This window comes from Cervus canadensis, chromosome 25, assembly GCF_019320065.1.
Source record: "Cervus canadensis isolate Bull #8, Minnesota chromosome 25, ASM1932006v1, whole genome shotgun sequence".
NCBI lineage: Eukaryota > Metazoa > Chordata > Mammalia > Artiodactyla > Cervidae > Cervus > Cervus canadensis.
Genome location: NC_057410.1, coordinates 26,055,161 through 26,072,634, shown reverse-complemented (window position 1 = coordinate 26,072,634; position 17,474 = coordinate 26,055,161). Strand labels below are relative to the sequence as shown.

Below are 17,474 nucleotides of genomic sequence, written 5' to 3'. Positions count from 1 at the left end.
TGTAAGTAGTGCTGTTGTGAACATTGGGGTGCATATATTTTTTAAGCCATAGTTTTTTTCTGGATATATGCCCAGGAGTGGGATTACCAAATCACATGGCAAGTCTGTTTCTAGTTTTTCAGGACCTTCCATACTGTTTTTTCCATAATGGCTGCTCCAACTTATAATCCTTCCAACAGCATAGGAAAGTTCCCTTTTCTCCATACCCTCTCTAGCATTTGTTATTTGCAGACTTTTTAATGATGGCCGTTCTGACTTGTATGAGGTGGTACCTTATTGTGATTTAGATATGCATTTCTCTAATAATTAGTGATGTTGAACATCTTTTCATGTGCTTATGGGCCATCCGTATGAGGCAATGACATTTTAATCAATACCTGAAGAAAGAGAGGGAGTGACCATGTGAAAGAGTCTAAGTAGAGGTAATAGAAAAACAGTTACCTAAATGTTCAAGGAAGAGAACAGTTAAATAAATGTTCAACTTCTTGCAACTTAATGGAAACATGATAGAAAAAAGTAAGACACAATATATAAATCTATGATTGCAGTTCTATGAAATATGAATGCATAATGGGCAAAGATTACTTAGGGAGGTGCATATAGTTCAGGGTGGTGAGGTTTTAGTTTCACCATTTAAAAAATGTTACTTTTTTTCTGAACAGAGAAAATTAACAGTATGAAGCAGTGTTTTATATCTGCCAGATGAGTGTTTTAGATAATAAAGAGGTTGTTTTGTACTAAAATGATTACGGAATGCTTTCCATAAGTTGGTAAGACCTTGAAGAATGGAACTCTTTGGAATGGAAAGAATTCACAGAAGAAAAAAATAAAAGGAGAACTTAGTATAATGAACTGGTAATGATTTTCTGAAAAATAGTAATTTGTCTCATTCTGCTTTTTTTTTTTGGCCATGCTGCATGGGCTTGTGGGATCTTAGTTCCCCCACCAGGATAGCTGGGCCCTCTGCAGTGAAAGTGCAGAGCCTTAACTGCTGGACTGCCAGGGAATTCCGTCTTACTCTGTATTTTAATCTTCATTCATGTTGGACTGAAGATGTTCTGTTTACTCTTTCTGCAGTTGACTTGCTCATGAGAACATTTGGTTTCAAGATATTCCTTCTGCCTGCCAGTTGAATAGAGGCTTTGATATGGTGAAGCAGAAGCTGGACATTTGGGAAAAAGAATTGTTCTGAAATGCTTTTATATGAAAGCATTTTGTAGTATTGAGACAGTCTTAGGGGATGTTTTTCCTTGGCAGCAGAGAACTGGTATTGTTAATTTCTTGGGAATCTCCAGATTTAGTAATGTTTGTGAGAATGTTTTTCATCAAAACTCTTTCCTGAAAAACTCATTGCTTTGTCTTACAATATTTAACACCCTTGATGCATCTAAAACCTGATGTATAGGTCTCTTAATAATGTTGTTTGTAGGGGGAGGAAGAAGAGGATAGAGACTTTTCCCAGGATACTCTGCAGTAAGATCTGTAATAGTCTGTTATTCTGAAGGATGATGTCTGTTCTCTTGGCTGGGTGATTGAAATTAAATTGGGGACTCAAAGCAATCACATCAAGCTGAGACTCTTTCCTGGTGATGCCAAATTGCTCCCTTAGGGATACTCACAGATTGGGAATCTGTAACATAGTGACTTCTCCACCTCTGGGGCTTCTCATCAATAACAGCTGAGATTCTCTAGCACCTTTTTGTTTAAAGTGCTCCACAAACTGATTTCCGTGCTACACACAAGGATCGTTTCAGCTTTCCCAGAAGACAGCCGCCTCTGTAGTGAAAAAGCGGCAGCTGTTTTACAGCTGCGCGGCAATGCACTACAATGTGACTTTGTTTGTTTCCTTTCACGTTAGTGTGTCTCCTGGCTGTGAGCTGAGTAATAAAGGGGCAGAAATAAACAGGTATTCATCAGGGTGAAAATGTGACCCAGCAGGACAATTAAGACCGTTTTCAGTTGATATTGACTAGAATGAGTAAATTTTAGCTTTTCAAGATATCAGGGTTAGTACTGATAGAGAAAGATATTTTTGTCATCTATAAATAATTCCTGAGAGTCACTTCTATAGAACATTAATAAAAATACATAGTTCCCCAGCATATAAAGTGAAAAGGATTATATTTTCTGGTGCTGTTTTGGATTGCCCAGAGTAATTCTGTGTTAGAGGAAAAGCTAACTCAGATGCTATAAGGCTCATGTAGAAGAGCTTGTTTAAGAGCCTAGACCATGTCAACTTTTACTGTCTGCTCCCTTTTTGATCTGAAGTCCAGCTGTGGTTTGCTAATCACTGTTCTAGGATGTAAATAACAACAATCAGACAAAAACAAAACCAAAATATTTATACCCACTCTAATACCCTATAGTCTTACTGTGAGGTTTGCTTTATACAGTATAAAACTTTTATCTCCATTAATTTGTAGTATTCTGTGAGACAAATAGGGCAAGTGTTTTTGTTCCCATTTATAGATGTGTTTCAGAATTTTAAGTGACTTATCCAACGGTTATACAGCAGGTAAATAAAAGAACTAAAAGTTTATCCTAGGGCTTCTGTCACCTTTATTTAACTGTTCTCTTTGTTTTCATGTATACTAAACATGTTCAGGTAGAATGGAAATGCTTTTGACAATCAAATCATGGTGGGGGACGTGTCTGTATTCATTCATGAGTTTGTTCTCTGACTTCAATTTATCAAGTGTGTGTTTTTTGTTTTTTTTTTTAAATGCTGAGTCTTTGCAACATAGTAGTGCCAAATGTAAGGTTTCTCCTTTCAAATTTAGAGTCTAGCTGGGACATAGGATAGAAACATGGTGAAGTTAAAATAGAGTACAAGGTGAATATGCCACGTGAGCAAAGCAGTTGAGGAAAGATTGGGACCAGAGAGGTCAGTTGAAGTGAATGTTAATGACCTGCAAGTATTGAGGGGCTGGCTGTAACATGCATGAGAGAAGAATCCACAAAGCTTGGTGACTGTATTTGTAGGAAAGGGAGTAACTTAAGGTGACTCTGGGGTTTGAAACTGAGGAGAATGATAAAAATAAGAAAATCAAAGTTTGGTGTCAGGAGGAGGAGGAGGACTAGGGTAGGTCAGTGGGTAGAGTGGTTGATAATATATGTGAGGGAAGGATGTTTTCAAAATCAAGCTCAGCATCCAGGTCATCCCGAATTGAGAGCTATAGGATTGGGGCGGGGGTGGGGGGGAGAGCTGAGGGCCAGAGAAAGAAATAGGGGGTTGTCTGTAGCGATGTGATGACTCAGATGGGGTAGTTTGACAGCTGTCTCCTAGGTGCTAGGCATCGTGTTAGGAGAACAATGTAGATTGAGGTAGTTGTGTGAGATCACAGTTACTATGGTGAGATGTCCCCAAGTAGGTACTCTGTGTCTTTAGTCTTTTCAGGAATCAAGTTGTGTTTTCAAGAAAGTACCTCCACACGGTGCTCACTCTAGGGAGTGGTGTCCACAAAGAAAATAGGAAACAAGAATAGAGGAACTTGAGAAAATAAAGAATTTCTCTTAAAGGGGACAGAGAATCAGATTGTTGTCATTTAAGTTGTAAAAATCCTCTGAATTTTTTTTTTAAATAACCAGTTTTCAGTACTCTAGTTGCACTGTCAGATTCTCCTTTTCTGCTTGTGTGCTCAGTCGTGTCTGACTCTTTTCGACCCCATGGACTGTAGCTCACCAGGCTCCTCTGTCCATGGGATTTCCCAGGCTAGAATACTGGTGTGGATTGCTATTTCCTCCTCCAGGGGAATCTTCCCAACCCAGGGATTGAACCTTTTCTGCATTCCTAGTGAAGTAGAAGTTTTTCTGTGTACTGAGCTCACTGTTGTACAATCTCAGATTATACAGATGAGGGAAGAGATGATAGACACAAATAGTATCCCATATTAAAACTGACCACTGACTTTCATTTTTCTTGGGAGCCAAAGGAATTCATCATTTGAATAGGCTACTGAATGCCCTGTCCCTGTTTTCTGTCCTGTAGCACAGAGATGTATTTGCCTTTTTTGGTCATATTGTTAGAACCCATGGGCATCTCTGTGACTTTCACATCTTTTCCTACCAGTTTTAATACTAGTCTTTTAGTTTTGTTTTCAGTTTAGAGAAAGAGCTTTGTAATAAATTTGTCGGTCTGGTTGCCTAGCAGCTTGCTGTGATTATTATGTAGCTTGGAACAGATACATTGCCATTTGAAAATCTTGGTTTCCGGCCCTGATTCAGGTATATATTGCATCCAAGCTTTGAATTGAAAGCTTTTTTGCTATTAGAGCAATCATCATACAAGTACAAATGAGTAATTCTGTAGCATTTAATAGAAAATATCTTAATGTTTATATATTCCTTTTTTCTTTGGTTTTCCCTCCCCTTTCTTGCTCTCATAGCTTATAGTACAATGTTACAAACACTATAAAGTCACTGATCCTTCATAAAAGAGTTCTTAAAATTTTATTTAGATGCATGAAAGAGGACCTGGACTAGAACGTTCAAGGGGTGATTAGGAGAACATAAGAAGAATCCTTTAATGGTATTTCGGAGGACGTTCAGTTTTCAAATGAAATTTTATTTTTTAATTTCATTTCCTTGATAATTTTCATAACATCACACTGATGTCTTTGTTTCTCAACTGTTAAATGAAGATCTTATTTCCTCAAAGTGTTCCCAGTTAAAGTCTACTTGGAATAGAAATGCCTGTAAGGACACCATTTTTTTTTTTTTTTTTTTTTTTTTTTAGGACACCATTTTTAATGTAATATCAGCAAGTCTTTGGGGGGGAAATATGAAGCTTGTAATTCACTATTACAGAACACAGTAGCAAATGATTTTTCCTTTGCCCTTCTGGCTGTGAAGGTGGTGTATTGTCTCCTTGATGCCAGAATGTGGTACAACATAATCCTTTGCCTATACTTAGTATAAATTTATTAGACATAGTCCCTGCACGCAGTCCAGCAGAGAGCCCTGCATTTCAGAAATAATTCTTGTGCTGCTGAGCGGGCGATTTCCCCACTTAATCACTCGTGTGACGTCATCTGTGCCAATGGTAGGAAATGTGCTGACCATGTCCTGCGTTTTAAAAGGCAGTTGCAACATGGGTACTAGATAAAAATGAAATTAAAAATAAACCTTTTAAGTTATATTGAAAGTCTTAAAGTACAACAGGATTAAAGTGGCAGAAATGTTATATTAATCATTAGGCTCAACTAAGTAGTTGATCACCTAGTAGTCAACTGACATACTTGTCCCTAATTGCTTTCTTCTCAGCTTCAAAGTGATTGCAGAGTGGAGGAAAAGAAGTAGGCAGGAAGGGGGTGTTACATTCAGGGGACTGAAATGCTTTTGTAATTTCCAAATGAGTCTTAAAACATTCTAACTTTGTTTTTATAAAAAGGATTACACCAAACATCAGTTGTTAACTTGAGATTCTCATAGTGGTAGCTTACACATGGATGAGTCCAGATGTTAGTCACTGATCACTGTGCTGGATTGCTACCGAATCTTTTGTCTGGGGGAGATGGCAGGACCCCTAATGTATATTTGATTTCTTGGCAGAAAGATGGATACTATGATGCTGAATATGCGGAATCTGTTTGAGCAGCTTGTACGCCGCGTGGAGATTCTCAGTGAAGGAAATGAACTCCGTAAGTCATTCTGAGCTGGCCTGTGAGAAGAGAAAAAACAAGATTTCGGATACGGCTTTCTACATAGCCGAAGTGTGTTCCAACCCTAAAATTGTTTTTCATTTTGAGTTACGAAAAAAAACAGGGGTCACTTATTTGTGGTCAAAGCTTCATGGACACGGATTCTAAATGTTCACTTTTTTTCTGTAGTTATTTTTAAATGGGTTTTGCCCAGATTTTTTCATTATTAAGGTTCTCTTTTCACTAAATAGTTGGCATTAGTTTCCAATTTCATTTTTGTATAACAAACTGGGCAAAATCTACTGAATTTCCAAGAATGTTGCTTTTTTTCATTAGAGGAGTAGTCGTGTACATTTTTTATCTGGGGTTTTCCCTGTGGTCTATAAAACATTTTCAATTGGAAAGGAGAAAAATGACATAATTTCTTTTTGAAGGAAGGACAATCCTTCCGCTTTCACCTACTTCGTATATTTGATGCTTAGTAATAAAGGTTTGAGGTTGGGTGGAGAGCTAGGGAGGCAAAGGAGGTGGTGATAGAATAGTCTTCTGGGAAGTAGATTAGTGACAAAGAAAGGTGGAGCTGATAGCTCTGACTTAAGTGATCTAAGGGAGTTATTCTTTACCAGCTTTTCTTTGTGTTACCATCCTCTCCTATTTCAGATTTTCATGAATACCTAATTCAGTGGGTGTTGCTGCTAAGTCAGTCTCATAAAAGTAATGCAAGAACTAAGTCTTAAAAATCTTCATAGTACTTACTGTAGTGTGTTGCTTGTGCCATTCAATACTTTCTTTAATTTGATTCATGCTTTTAATAGCTTTCATTTACTTACAGCCCTTTCAAAACAATATTCTATTTTCTCTAATAACTGTTGCATGACCCTGTCATCTGGTACCAACTCAGTAACCATGATGGCATACTAATTAGGCTTTTCTTTGAGGTCACATCATCTCAGAAGACAGATTGTTTTGGAGTGGGGAAGAGATCTTAAAATTCAGGTTCACTCAGCATATATTCAGTGAGAACCTATCACAGCTTCTAGCACATGTAGAGGGAAAGGGATGATGAAATGACTTCATGGAAAAAACTAGGGTTTGACTTGAGCCTTCAATTGGATATAGATCCCAACAGACAGAGATAGAGATAAAAGAGGTCATTGAGTGTTAAAGGAGATGAGTGGAGGCAAGAGGGTGTGGGATGTGAGGTGAATAAGAGTAAGTGGGGAATGACTTAATCAGAGCCATGCTCTTGGAAGGTTACCCTGCCAGAGGTGGCCGGCTACATTAGAGGTGGAGGCTGGGAGGCTGATTAGGTGGTTGCCCTAGCTCAGGAAAGAGGCAGTGGGGAGCCCTAACTGGAGTGATGATTGTGAACATGGAAATAGGTGGAAGAGACTGTGATAATATCACTAGGAGGAGGCAGCTGATGGCATGTGGGGGCAGAGGGAGGAATTTGAGGTTTGGAATCTCAGTAACTAGTGCTGGCTTTTAACTGTTAATTCTGTCTGTGAGTTAGGAATTTTGCCACAAGGATTTGGAGATAAATGAGATACTAGGTTGTGAAAATACCTATGGAAAAAATATGCCATAAAAATACAAGATATTTATTCTTATAGGAACCTTTATTTTATAAGTAACTTTCTATCTTTCCTTAATTTCTGTTACAAAGTAGAGGTACATTTTATACCCTCTTCGAATCCCTAACTTGGAATGTTGGCTTTTGAGGAACTTAAATGACTTAATGTCTTCTAGACTCTACAATCTCCTTTTCTGCAACCTCTCTAGTCTGTCATCTTCTTAGAGCCTAGGAATTCTTCCCATGCCTAAGTGTCCCCTGACTCCTTACTCTTGCTTTTCATCATTGTAACTTCATTCCTTTCTCTTTTTTTATATAGTCATGTATCTTATGTATCTTAGTCATGTATGCAAATGCTCTGGTTTTGGTCTAATATAAAGGAGTATTTAATCATTTGTATTAAAATAGGAATGCCTTCCTTTAAATGAACTGATACTTTATTTGGTTTCAGTTCTGTTGTCCAATTCAGTTAGATCTGTAACATATGCCATTTAACAATGAATGGTAATTAAACTCCAAATAAGACTGTTCAAGGAGTATCCTAAAGAACAAGCTAAGCAGCAAATTAGGTCAAGTGAAAATCTTTGCATTCTTAAATTGTTTTTCAGTTCAGGAAATAGTTGAGTGTGTAGGCAACACTGCATTTAGAAACATTGACCACAGTGTAGATCTAGAAAGTTTTTAGACTATGGAAAGTGTGTTTCCTGTTCTTTATTTTTGAAAAAGGGAAGTATTACATACATTGAAAAATACGCAAACAATAAGTTCTTCGCTTGGTGAATCGTGAGAGTAAAATGTGACTAAGAACCAGCTCTTGTTTTTAAATTTTTTCTTTGTGAATCTATAATTTTGAAATACTTAAAGTTGCAAAAGGATATATTGTTTTCTTTTTTCAGTTAAGGAGGAAAAAAACCCCTTAGTAATGTGTTCTAAACTGTTAACTGAACCGGTATATCATTTACAACTATTTGAATTGTGATAATATATTTTACTTTTTGAGATCCTTGATATTTGTATTATCTGAGATAACTAGGTCATAATATCCTATTTTGCTAGAATCTGTTGTTTACTAAAAACCTGTTTCCTTGTGTGTCAGAATCAGTTTCTCTAGATTGAATTGTTATCCTAATTTGTAAGTTTGAAATTTGGTCAAATAGTTAAAATTGCTTTAAAAAAGCACTATATTATTTCTGTGCTCTTATGTTAAATTCGAATAGGAAAGGCTCCCTTATTACCAGAGAATTTGCTAGCTTTGTGTGAATTTGGCCTAGTTTCCACCGTAAACTGGGTTAATTTGACCAGCAGCAGATGTACACCTTGGAAAGTTCCTCCACGATGCTGGTGGAGTGATGGCTTAGAGATACATTGAGGTTAACTAGAGAATAGTAAGGCATTGTAGAACTGTCTTTGCAGTAGTCTTTGCAGGTGATAAGAATGAATGCCACCAGGGTTGTCATGCTTTGAGGTGCTGCCTTGGAAGTGATGCTTCCTTTGCAGACATTTGAAAAGAGTCCACATTCCTCTTATCAGTGAGTCATCCAAAGCTAGTATGATCTTCTCTTCCTGTGTCTTTGCAACTGGAATGTTTACATACCCTTCAGGGCTGTGTTAAACAGCAAAAGCAAATTGGCTCTTTACTTTCAAATCAATATTTGTATAATTATACAGCTGAATGCGATTGCAGGCCTAGACATCTGTAATATTAATCTACATCTACTGGAGCATATTACAGCAGTTACATTTGAATTTGCTGTTTAACGCCTCTTTGGTGCAGCAATGTGTGACTCTAAAGGAGGCTGTTTTTATTTTATGGCCTAACTGTCCTGGTGCATGACAGCTGCCCCGAAGGTTTCCTCCTTTGATTGCCTTCTGTTCAGGGGCTTTCACTGTTGGTGTTACATCTGGAGCCAGGTGACTAATGAGTTACTTATTCCATAGCAGATGCCACTGGCTAAGCCAAAAGTAAGTGGCCTATTGGAATAGGAGTTGCTCCCCACAAAACTTTTGACCAGAGTGATGAACATATATCCAGGATCTGCTCCTGGTTATTTTCAGCTGGATTTGCCCATAATTCAACTGGTTCCTAATTATGCACTTGGAGTAAATCTAACTGGTAAACTCATTTATTACAGCATTTATACTGTTTGGTGCTTGAATTATTAAAGTTTCCCCCTTTTCTTAGAATTTATCCAGTTGGCAAAGGACTTTGAAGATTTTCGTAAAAAGTGGCAGAGAACAGACCACGAGCTGGGCAAATACAAGGATCTTTTGATGAAAGCAGAGACTGAGCGTAGTGCTCTGGATGTTAAGCTGAAACATGCACGCAATCAGGTGGATGTTGAGATCAAACGGAGACAGCGAGCTGAGGCTGACTGTGAAAAGCTGGTGTGTATTGTTTTTATGCTAGCACTGTGACAGTGGGGGTGCCCAGTTTCTTCTTCATTAAAGAGTTAGAAGCAGTTTGTCCATGATTGGAGCTAAAATTGCAACCAGAAATACTATTCTTCATAGGTTGAAATTTAAATTTTTAACATTTTTTCTCCTTTAGATCTTAAACATTTACTTAATATACAGATTTCAAATGAGAATTTAAAGAGTTAGGGGGAAAGGCAGGGAAATCCTTGCATATTTGATCTATTTCTTATTGTTGATTATAAGTGCTACCTAGAACATCCTCATGTAAGATAGTAATAGCTAGTACTTTGTCATTGATATAGGCAGGACAATTCTTAAGTCTTCATTATGGCTCTTAATTTAGGATAAAGGGTTATCTGTGTTCAACCAATATGAACACTGGGACATAGAGCACTGTCATTTTGATGTACCAGAGTGGGTCATGGTACAAAGGAAGCCCTTACTAGGAGGGACTAATCCATCTCGGTGTACTGTTAGACGCCTCAGTAAGCTCAAATCGTCTGGTTCCGGTGCATCACAGCTTTGTATCCATTTTAATGCATTTCGCTCCACTATTTAGAAAGGTGGGTGGCTGCTTTGATCTGTAGAAGCCAATAATTGTCCTGATAAGATGACACTAAAGTGTTTTTGCTCTGTGAAATCTATTTTGGGACTCTGATTTTGCAGTCTTCTCCTCTCTTGAATTAGCGGTTTGATCCAAAAGTCTTGTAGCAGAAACCTCACTATTCTAGACAGAGTTCATTTTACCAGTCAGAAATCAGAGACGCAATCTGGGCTTGATGTGAATTAATATGCTATTGGTGTAGCAGCCTTCCTGAAGGCTCATTTGCATAATGCTGTATTTTAATGTCTTCTGGTCTGCCTGTCCCATAAATTTAAGGTGAAGCTTTCTCCCCTGGTTAGTTAGGATGTTTTACTCTGCTTTGGTCTGTAGGAAAGACAGATTCAGCTGATTCGAGAGATGCTCATGTGTGACACATCTGGCAGCATTCAACTAAGTGAGGAGCAAAAATCAGCTCTGGCTTTTCTCAACAGAGGCCAACCATCCAGCGGCAATGCTGGGAACAAAAGGTGGGGGAACTGCATCTGTTATCCAATCACAAGGAACACGGCTCTCAGAAGTTCTTATTATCTAAACTCTTAAGTATACTGCTTTTGGAATGTGTGCTAAATAAAACAGAAAAAGACTTTGAAGGAAGGGTGTGTGGGAAATAAAGGTGCAGGGGCTTCCCGTTTTATTTTTTTATCTCAGGTTTTTTCATTAAGGGTAAAATTTGACGTTGGTGCACAATTGCACCAACATCAATAATCCTGCACATTGCTAAGAAACCTAAAGGTGGAAGTGGCAGTTCAGCAGTACTTCAGTGTTTACTCTCTAGAGAGCTCTCGTAGTTCTGGTTCAGAAAGACCCTCTGTGAGCCAAGACCAGACAATAATTTTGGTTCTACTGCATTGTTATTTAAAATAGTCTCAACCAAGCTTTGAATTAACACCCCCAATACAATACATAGGGAAAGGTCAGCACTCTTTGAGCTATATATTTTGTTGTCTGGTTGTTTTATGGGGAATCTTTATAACTAAGAAGATGTACAGGCTTAATTTCTTAAAAAGCTAATGCTGGGTAATTCTCTCTTGTAGAAAACAACCACAGTTGGGATCAAACTGAACTTCACTCTTCTGCCTTGTGACTTTTTAGCAGCCTGTAGTATAGACTCAGCAGGAAATAGCACCTATACCCCTGAGTGTAGCTTTCAACTGCTGTTATGAGACCTTTGCTGAAATAGCAACTGTGCTGCATGTGTGCTTGTGTGTGCACACACACACCAACACACATACACGTAGTCCCCCTTGAAAACCGTAAAAAGCAGCCCACCACAGCTAGGGTTTGAGCTTGTAGTTATCTCCACAGGGAAGATGTTGCTGTGAAATTGCTGATGTTACCTGACCAGTGTGACTTCTTCTGGTGTTGGTGGATTTTATTTTCCACAGTCTTGTTTCTAACTACTATTTCACTCATCTAGACTGTCAACCATTGATGAATCTGGTTCCATTTTATCGGATATCAGCTTTGACAAGACCGATGAATCCCTGGTAATGAACACTTGATTTCTGAGAGTTATCTATTTTTCTTAACCCTGATCCCTCAGGAATCTCTCTTCTGTCCTCTCTTCTGAAATTCCCTTATTACTATTTTATTAGTTGATACGTTATAGATACCAACTAGCTTTTAAAAATATAAATACACACAAGCCTGTAAGAGATTGGCTTATATATTTAGACTTTGGAAGTGAGAATATAGAATTTAGGATTTGGCATGAGGTTAAATTTATTTAATGAATCTGTGAGCTGCCTGTACTAATTGATTATTACATCTTGACTTTTTAAAACCCCAGCTAGGAAAAAAAAAATTATCAAGACTCTATCCAGGCAGGCTTTATTTGCTGCTCTTGGCGAGAGTAGACGTGTGCCTTATTTCTAAATTAAATTGGTTCTTAGGATAACTTAGTCATACTTCACAATTAGAAGGAAACCAGTGCCTTGGAACTTCAGCCCAAAGGCTGATGAAAGTTTCCAGGTACTAGGTAATGCCTCGATGAGCAGTGGTTCACCTGTCTGAGCTCTTTGTTACCCTGCTGTTGTGGGGCAGCACCCTTCTTGTAATGTATGGTGGTGTTTCTGCATAAAAGGTCATACCCTGATATTCAGTCTTTGTTCCAGAGACTGGCAGCTTATTGGTTTGTGTAGCGTTCCTATTTGACTGGTGGAAAGCTAGCAAACAAAACAATAAATCAGGGGGTTATTGGTAGTTGGTCATTTGATGATAGCAAAACAAATGACAACTACCTGTTACATAGGCTAGGAGTTTTCTGTCCAAATTCAGAGTTTGACTAGGGCAGTAATTGCTCTTTTGTAGATATTAATATTAGGTATTACCTTTTTGGAATAAGGAATGACACAGTTTGGGATTTGTAATAAAACTAGGATATATTTCTAGCTGATTTTAGAGCTAAACCTATGGTGTAATATCTGTTGTAACTGAAGCTGAATCAAACAACCAGTAGCTAAATTACTTGACCATAAATTGGAAAGGTTAAATTTATTTAGCTAAGCTATAATATATACAACTGTTTAGGGGTTTTGTGTTTTCAGGGATTATCAGGGTCAGGAGGTCATAGGTAGCTACTAAAGATGAATGCAGATGGTTAAAGTGAGTGAAGTGAAACTAGACCACAGTGAAAGACAAATGAATGACTCTTTAGGGCCCAAGGAGGAGGTATGATTGAGAGATGTGAATCCTAAACTATAACTTTTAAAGTGGCTGCATTGTACAGAACATCGAATTAGATGGTAGCAGTCCCTTATGAGCAAGGATCACATCTAAACCATTAGTACAGTGCCCACCATTCTCTGAGTTCTAAAACTAATTACAAAAATAATCAGAAACAAAGGACCAGGTGCTGAAGATAATCACGACGGAAGTTGATTCTTTAACCTTTTCTTGCCTCTGTGGTATTGATTCCTGATTCTATTATAATAGCTTCAATTTTGGAAAGAAGGCATGTTCACTTACCACAGCACTATGGCTATAACATTTGAGAATTGTGAGTTAGATATTCTGACTCAGGAGGTTTTTAAAATTGTCTGTAAATGTATTTGCATAGGGTTTAGGGGAGGCCTAACCAAAGAAGGAAATTAATACAGTATAATTGTCAACAGGATTGGGATTCTTCTTTGGTAAGGACTTTTAAACTGAAGAAGAGAGAAAAGAGGGTATGTATGGTTTTGTTTACTTTTGGGTTTGTGTATGTGTGTCTGTTTTTACTTAGTAGCAATAAAAGAGTTTCCTCTGGAAATGTTGCCATTGTGCTGCATTCCTGACATGTTGCTCTATCTGGTGTTAAACACATATTACAAGTGAATCTATGTTGGGGGCGGGGGCAGTATTGATGTTCCCTGAGGTAGTAAACTCAGGACGGAATCCTGTCCTGCCTGTTTCACTATTCTGAGCTGATTTCAGTTCATTCATGGAGAGGAAAAGGATCTATTTAAGTTTGTTTTGAGATGTCATATGAATTTTTATGCAGAATTTTTGTGCTCTAATATAAGTTTCAGATGAAATGTGTGTATAATGGGATATACAGAGATCTATCTGTACTTGTTTAGGGTCCTTAATATGTTTCTAGGACTTCATGTCCTTAGATAGGATTACACTCTACTTTTTCTGGTGCTGCCATCTAAATTTTTCCAAAGTTTGCTTGTTCTTCTAGGGCACTGAGGGCCTTTTTGTGGAAATAGGCTGTGAGAGAGTGCACATTGTTTGTTATTTCCTGCAGCTCTGGTACCTAGGACTTGCATCCAAGTTGTCTAATGGAATAATTTTATTTTTTGTGCTTCACATCTCCTATCTGGCACTAAAGTTCTTGGTTTTTGCCCCATTTCTAGCGCTCGAATAGCCGACAGTTTGTTGACGGTCCCCCTGGACCTGTAAAGAAAACGCGTTCCATTGGCTCCACTGCAGACCAGGTAAGAATAACTACGCTGAGAGAATTGTGGTCTTGAACGTAGCAAAGTGCAGTGGCCCCAAGCATAAAAAAATCCCAAGTCAACATTGCAGTATTATTTTGAAAGAGATGTTTGGTGAAAGTTTTTTTCTGTACTAGGATCCTTATTATCCATGTGAATAGAATAGTAAACAACTTCAGCTTCATGTTTGTTCTCAGTTACTTGTATGTATACCTCTGTGACCTGTATTTTTATTTGAAAATATTAGATTCCAACTTTAAGAGTATTTAGGGCTGGGGACTTAAGTCCTTGCTAAGACTCAGGAATTTTTTAACTACTCCAAACCACCTATAGTTGAAGGGAAATTAGATTTATCCTTCCCTCATTACTGCCTTTGTTTCAGGGAAATGAATCCATAGTAGCAAAAACTACAGTGACTGTTCCCAATGATGGCGGGCCCATTGAGGCTGTGTCCACTATCGAAACTGTGCCATATTGGACCCGGAGCCGAAGGAAAACAGGTCCGCTGGGTTTGTGGCTGAATTGCCTGTGTAAAAACAGCTGGTAAAATCCAGGGAGAACTGGTTTCTTAGAACCCTCATGAGGCAGGGGCTGGATGTTTTGGGTAGTTTACTGTTGCTTACTGAGAGACAGAGCTCTGTTTTTGTCATGCCCTGCTGTGGCTTGCTAGCCTGACCTACACCACTGGTGTGTAACTTGTCTCTCTGGAAACTGTTTTGCATAGTTCACTTCTGGGTGGTGTTATAGATTCCTGATTATCTACTAGTTATATTGTATATTTGGCTGTGTCGAATCTTTGTTGCGGCACTCAGGATCTTTGTTGTAGCAAGTAGGTTTCTTTGGTTGTGGCTCACAGGCTGTTTAGTTCCCCTGCAGCTTGTGGGATGTTTCCCAACATGGAAGACATGTTTCCTATCCATGTCCCCCAGCACTAGAAGGCAGATTCTTAATCACTGGACCGCCAGGAAAGTCCCTACCAGTTATATCAGAATTGAAGTTAAAATTCAGAAGGGAGAATTACCTGGCGGTCCAGTGGTTAGGACTTTACACCGACACTGCCAAGGACCTTGGGGTCAGTCCCTGGTTGAGGAACTAAGATCTCACAAGCCGCAAGGTGCGGCAAAAAAAATTCAGAAGGAACAAAATAGCTAAGACACAAAGCTTGGAGTTGTCTGTTTTCTAGGTACTTTACAGCCTTGGAACAGTGACTCCACATTGAGCAGCAGGCAGCCGGAGCCAAAAACCGAAACAGACGGCTCCAGCACTCCACAAAGCAATGGGGGGATGCGCCTGCACGACTTCGTCTCTAAGACGGTAAAACTGGGGTTGCTGCTGCTCTGGGACACATCTAATTTTTCAATGGTGGGCGTAATATTTGCTAATCACAAATTTAAATATTTAGTGTTGTAAAGTTAAATGTCAAATTTCCTTCCTCCTTCTCATCCTACTCTCCAGGGTTATAGAGGGTGTGTATCTTTCCATTCTGTGAGTGATATTAAAAGAAAGCAACTTTTCAGAAGCAGTTTTTGCTTTATCGTGATGTGTATTTACAGTTCATGCTTGAATATGGCACATCTTAACTTTGTCCCATTTGATTTCTGGTAAAAATCCAAGTAAGCTGACAGGGGCACAGAGGCATTAACTGACTTGTTTGAGCCACAGGACAGTAAGTAGCAAAGTTTAACACAGAGGTTTTCTGACTCCTTGCCAACAAATTCTTTCCACTAGTGTATGGTGATCCCTTCCAACTGGATGCCCTTATGCAAATTACTTAGCCTCTTCTTGCTTGTTTCCTTATCTAAAAAAAAAAACCTATAGGATTATTGTGAGAACTACACAAGTAAAAAAATGTGTGTAAAGGGATGAGAAAGCTGTTGGGCACATGCTGAGTGCTTAATAAGTGTTGATTGATGATAAATGTTCTAATTCATACCATTCCCTGTTTCATCCTCAGGTTATTAAACCCGAATCTTGTGTACCATGTGGAAAGCGAATAAAATTTGGCAAGTTGTCTCTGAAGTGTCGAGACTGTCGTGTGGTCTCTCATACAGAATGTCGGGACCGCTGTCCTCTTCCCTGTATTCCTACCCTGATAGGGACACCTGTCAAGATTGGAGAAGTATGTATGACCTATGGGAGTTCTCACTGTGTTATGACTTTGTTAGCTTTTAAAAGTTTCTGTGCTCAGTCGCTTCAGTCTGTTCAACCCCTTGTGACCCCATGGACCGTGGTCTTCCAGGCTCCTTTGTCCGTGGGAATTCTCCAGGGAAGAATACTGGAGTGGGTTGCCATGCCCTCCTCCAGGTGATCTTCCCAACCTAGTGATAGACCCTGCGTCTCCTGCATCGTAGGTGGATTCTTTATCTCTGAGCCACCAGAGAAGCCCTTTAAAAGCTTATGGTCATTTTTTTCAAAAATTAATGATGCCATGTACATTTCCTCCCTCAAATAGTGAATATAAATTATAAAATGTTAACTTGAAGAATCCTGTTTGGGTTTGTCTGTCTGATTAGTAGCCTTTCTAAACCAAATTCTTCTTCCTTTTCTTCCCCTCCCTTCCCCTTTCTCTTTCCCTTCCTTTCCTTATTTTCCTCCTTTTTCCTTCTCCTTTCCCTCCTTTCACTTCCTTTTCTTCTCTTCCTTCCCGTCCCCATCCCATCTAATTTTGTAAAATTTCAAACATATACAAAAGTAGAGAGATGAGTATAACTAACTCTGATTCTTATCATTCAACTTTCATGATCTCTGACTCATGTCCAGTTTTGATTTGTTAATACCCCCATCTCCTCCTGCTGACACTGTTCAGTGAATTACTTTGAAGCAAATCCCAGCCATGATATAATTTCATCTTTGAATATTCTTTCTCTTATGTTAGAGATGTTCCATACTAGGCTATTAAGATTAGATTCATTTCTAAAATTTGATACAATTCATTAAGAAATTATTATTAGAAGCAACATTAGCAAGAATCAAAACAAAATGATTGAGCTGCTACTCAGCCTCCAGCAAATCAAATATTACTTTTCTGTAATCTTTTTTTTTTTCTTTTAATGCATGATTCCCATTTAATCTTTATTTTTTTTCTGGTTGTGCTGGGTTTTCTTGCTACTTGAGGGCTTCCTCTAGTTGGCAGTGAGTGGCCCTACTCTTTGTTGTGGAACACGGGCGGCTTTTGTTGTGAAGCACAGACTTGAGGCCCATGTCTCAGTAGTTGTGGTGCATGGGCTTAGTTGCTCTGTGGCATGTGGAATCTTCTCAGACCAGGGATTGAACCCATGTCCCCTGCATTGGAGGTGGATTCTTATCCACCATACTACTAGGAA

The 17,474-nt window shown here is 38.6% G+C and overlaps 2 protein-coding genes across 9 annotated transcripts in view; one reads left to right on the top strand and one right to left on the bottom strand.

Annotated features, from left to right (window-relative positions):
* LOC122427692 (tubulin alpha-1C chain) overlaps positions 1–17,474 on the bottom strand; it is a 1,128,437-nt gene that overhangs the window by 446,946 nt on the left and 664,017 nt on the right. The window lies entirely within an intron of this gene.
* The window catches only part of RACGAP1 (Rac GTPase activating protein 1), a 30,592-nt gene that overhangs the window by 7,728 nt on the left and 5,390 nt on the right, over positions 1–17,474 (top strand). For 6 of the 8 annotated variants that reach the window (XM_043447353.1, XM_043447349.1, XM_043447352.1 and 3 more), the window contains exons 2-10: positions 5,551–5,639; positions 9,395–9,597; positions 10,562–10,698; positions 11,649–11,718; positions 13,345–13,398; positions 14,071–14,151; positions 14,534–14,651; positions 15,335–15,465; positions 16,106–16,270. In XM_043447353.1, coding sequence (XP_043303288.1) covers positions 5,555–5,639; positions 9,395–9,597; positions 10,562–10,698; positions 11,649–11,718; positions 13,345–13,398; positions 14,071–14,151; positions 14,534–14,651; positions 15,335–15,465; positions 16,106–16,270 — 1,044 coding nt within the window. In that variant the 5' untranslated portion in view covers positions 5,551–5,554. Of the gene's footprint in view, positions 1–4,678; positions 4,695–5,550; positions 5,640–9,394; positions 9,598–10,561; positions 10,699–11,648; positions 11,719–13,344; positions 13,399–14,070; positions 14,152–14,533; positions 14,652–15,334; positions 15,466–16,105; positions 16,271–17,474 lie in introns of those variants that run through there. The other 2 variants (XM_043447355.1, XM_043447350.1) reach the window with 2 other exon arrangements.